Raw genomic sequence first — 4329 nt, forward strand, 5'->3', positions numbered from 1 at the left:
TGGTTAACTTTGAATATCAATATGTCTTTTTTATTGTCTGTTTTTAGGTGTTTTTATATCTTTTAAATACTGTAGGGCACTTTTTACACACTTGAGTCTTTCATTATTATTTATTACATATATGTTTTGTTTCATTAGTACACATATGGGGGTATTTTAGTTTCTTTTCTTTCTCCCTGTGGACAGTTATGGTTAGAGGAGACGTGTTTATGTGAGGTGTGGCTGCTGTAACAAATCATTTCCTGAGAAGTATCAATAAAGTATTTATCCATCTTTATAAAGCTGTAGCAACATGTTTAGAGGGTTTTACTACGTGTGACAGGTTCACAAGTTTAAAGCAGTCATGTGTCCATATGAACAGTGAAAGATGTTTTTCCTCTCTGTAATCATTCCTCCTGTTCATACTGACTATTAAAATCCTTCAAATGTGTTTTCAATGTAAAGTGATGGAGGAAAAAATCCACAATGTTTCCACACAGTCATTTAAAAGTAGTAGATGATCAGCTTCTATTGAGCTTCATCAGTCTGAGTTAGTCATATCAAGTGATATCTGACACATTTACAGTCTTTTTAGCATCAAATTCCCTCTTAGTGTTTCCCTGTTGAGCTGTGGTGGAAGTATAGTAACAAAAAGACTTTGGTACTAAAAACACTGTAACGTTGAAACATAGAAGATGAAGATTTGACTCATTTGGACGACTGATGCTTCATATTAGCTTCAGATCAACTTTTAATTACTTTTTTTTGCACAGAAGGAGGACTGTGGATTTAGTCCTCCATCACTTCCATTGTAAACATTATGAAGGGATCTTCTAATAGTCAGTATGAACAGGAGGAATGATTACAGCAAGAAAAATTGCTTTAATGTTCATTTGAGCTCCTGTTTTAAGACACACTTGAGGACTTTGGCACTAAAAAAAACACTGTAACGTTGAAACACATCTACTTGATTTGACTCATAGCTTCATATTAGCTTCAGATCATCTTTTAAATACAGTTGTTTGCACAAAAGGAGGACTATGCATTATAAAAGGAATCGTCTAATAGTCATTTAAGCTCCTGTTTTAAGACGTACAACCCTCTCCTTTATTGCATCTACTAGTTGTATTATTGCAGGGTGCAGAGGTGCATAACTAGACTGAATATAAAAACACCAAACATGACTTACCATCTGGATGGTCTATGGATTTCATGTAGAGCTCTTTATACTTCTCAAAGCTGGGGATGTGAGCCTCCTTCTTCAGCTCCTCGGAGCCGTGGAAGACGTCCTCCTTTGGGGCTTTATCAGGAATCATCTCTGCAGCAGCACCACCAGCACCAGGTCTGGTTAGATATATATAAAAAAAAAAAAAAAAAAAATAGGAACACCTGATACACAATAAGAGCACGCAGCAGGTCTGACTGTCTTCAGGCTGCACAGTGAATCAGAGCGGCAGGGTTAGCAGAGGAGAAGGCTAGCTGCAAAGTTCATTCAGACTTCCTTGTTTTGCAGCGGGTTGAAGCTAACAGGCTAAGCTATCTCTCTCTCTCTCTCTCTCTCTGTCTCTCTAGCAGCAGCAAGATGAGAGGTGGAAGAGGGGAAAAAAAGGCGCCAAATTACACCTTTTTTAAAGCTGTGTATAATCTTAAAATGGCATTTAAAGCTTGCTCTCAGTCAGTAGAGGTAGTTTCATGCTGTTGTCGGAGAGCTGGAGGTGATAGTTAGCGCCCTCTCTCTCTCTCTCTAGCTCTCTCTCTTCGTCTTCAGCTCCTCTTTTTTTTGTGTGTGTTTTTGACCAGAAGAAGAGAAGCAGCCAATCACAGCCCAGCGGGTACTTCACGGACCCGTCTGAAAAGCTCCGATTTTACAGCACTCGCCGTTGCGTTCAAATGCTTCGTCTTCTACTGCTACTATTATTACTACTGCTACTATTATTACTACTGCCACCATTACTACTACTAATAATAATAATTATGCTACTACTAATAATAACTAATACAACCATTACTAATAATAATAATAATAACTACTAATAATAATAATTATACTACTAATAATAATAATAACTAATACTACTACTACCATTACTACTAATAATAATAACTAATACTACTACTACCATTACTACTAATAATAATAATAACTACTACTACTACTACCATTACTACTAATAATAATAATAACTAATACTACTACTACTAATAATAATAATAATAATAATAACTAATACTACTACTACTACAAATACAAATACTACTACTACTACTAATACTAATACTAATACTAATACTAATACAAATACAAATACAAATACTACTACTATTAATACTACTACTACTAATAATAATAATACTAATAATACTAATACTACTACTACTACAAATACAAATACTACTACTACTACTACTACTACTACTCTTTTTCTCTCTCTCTCTCTCTCTGTGTGTGTGTGTGTGTGTGTGTGCGTGCGTGCGTGTGTGTGTGTGTGTGTGTGTGTGTGTGTGTGTGTCTGTCTGTCTGTCTGTATTATCCAACACTGCCCTCTATGGACAGAAGCGTGTATTACACTTAGTTTTAATGTGCCTGTCTTTTATCCATTAACACCTCTGTAGGAGACATTTAGAGAGTGTTTGACTCTAGCTTTATTTATACTAGAGTTAGATAGTAGTTGTTGTATTTAAGTATAATTACACACCACAAAGTAGATGAATGTAATTATAAACGTCCATGCATTAACTTCTGTTCTGCATCTCCTAGTAAAGACTGGGCAGCACTAAAAGCACCTCAGGTTTTATATAAGTAAGCAGGTACAAGAACAGAGAGAGGCAGCAGGAGTTATGATTTCTTTGTTCTTTTGTTTGCATTTGATAAATAAACTTCCCAAAAAAAACCACAAAGACTTTGTTTAGTGCATTACACTCCCACGGTGCTTCAGTAGCACTTTAATTTCAAAGCTGATTTGGATTATAGACAAAGAGCCACTTCAGTCCTCTGTTCCTCAAACACAACTGAAATAATGTGTTGAGACAAGGTGACAAAAATACACAACCCAGCTGATACACATCTGACCTTTCAGTTCTCACTTTGTTCTAGTGAAATAAAGTGATTTGTGTAGCTGGAATATAATTAAAGTGTTCTTTACAGCACTTCATAATGCACTTACAATGGAAGTGATGGAGGACTAAATCCACAGTCCTCCTTCTGTGTAAACATGTATTTAAAAGTTTAATCTGAAGTTAATATGAAGCTTCAGTCATCCAAATGAATCAAATCAAGTCTTCTATGTTAGTGCCAAAGTCTTTTTGTTACTATACTTCCACCACAGCTCAACAGGGAACTGACTGACTGTTCACTGACAGTCAGCTGATACATTAAACTATCTGACTGGGGGTCTGTGGCTGTTTGGTCTGACAAACAGCAGGTGGCGATGATGTTCAATTTTGGAAGGAAACATATCAGCAGACTTGAAGGAGAGCAGCAGAAAACTGAACAGAGCAAGAGAAGGATGAACATTTCTTTACTGGAGACAAACTGACTACAATCCTGAAAAGATTAAGAAACTCTGGAGTTCATACTGCAATATCCTCACAGTGGTGGAAGAAGTACTCAGATCCAAAAGTACCAATACAGTATTATGAGTGATGTAGTATGCAGTATTACAGTAAAAGTACTGCAGTATTATGAGTGATGTAGTATGCAGTATTACAGTAAAAGTACTGCAGTATTATGAGCGATGTAGTATGCAGTATTACAGTAAAAGTACTGCAGTACTATGAGCGATGTAGTATGCAGTATTACAGTAAAAGTACTGCAGTATTATGAGCGATGTAGTATGCAGTATTACAGTAAAAGTACTGCAGTATTATGAGTGATGTAGTATGCAGTATTACAGTAAAAGTACTGCAGTATTATGAGCGATGTAGTATGCAGTATTACAGTAAAAGTACTGCAGTATTATGAGTGATGTAGTATGCAGTATTACAGTAAAAGTACTGCAGTATTATGAGCGATGTAGTATGCAGTATTACAGTAAAAGTACTGCAGTATTATGAGCGATGTAGTATGCAGTATTACAGTAAAAGTACTGCAGTATTATGAGTGATGTAGTATGCAGTATTACAGTAAAAGTACTGCAGTATTATGAGCGATGTAGTATGCAGTATTACAGTAAAAGTACTGCAGTATTATGAGTGATGTAGTATGCAGTATTACAGTAAAAGTACTGCAGTATTATGAGCGATGTAGTATGCAGTATTACAGTAAAAGTACTGCAGTATTATGAGCGATGTAGTATGCAGTATTACAGTAAAAGTACTGCAGTATTATGAGCGATGTAGTATGCAGTATTA

At 35.8% G+C, this 4329-nt stretch overlaps 1 protein-coding gene across 1 annotated transcript in view; it reads right to left on the reverse strand.

Annotated features, from left to right (window-relative positions):
* Window positions 1-1705, reverse strand: part of LOC133987980 (acetyl-coenzyme A synthetase, cytoplasmic-like) — a 36689-nt gene extending 34984 nt beyond the window's left edge. Inside the window, 1 exon segment of the mRNA XM_062427487.1 lies at window positions 1169-1705. Within this exon segment, the coding sequence (XP_062283471.1) occupies window positions 1169-1295 (127 nt within the window). The 5' untranslated portion in view covers window positions 1296-1705.
* Between the last annotated feature and the right edge of the window lie 2624 nt (window positions 1706-4329).

The sequence above is a fragment of the Scomber scombrus genome, chromosome 10, assembly GCF_963691925.1.
Source record: "Scomber scombrus chromosome 10, fScoSco1.1, whole genome shotgun sequence".
Classification (NCBI taxonomy): Eukaryota; Metazoa; Chordata; class Actinopteri; order Scombriformes; family Scombridae; genus Scomber; species Scomber scombrus.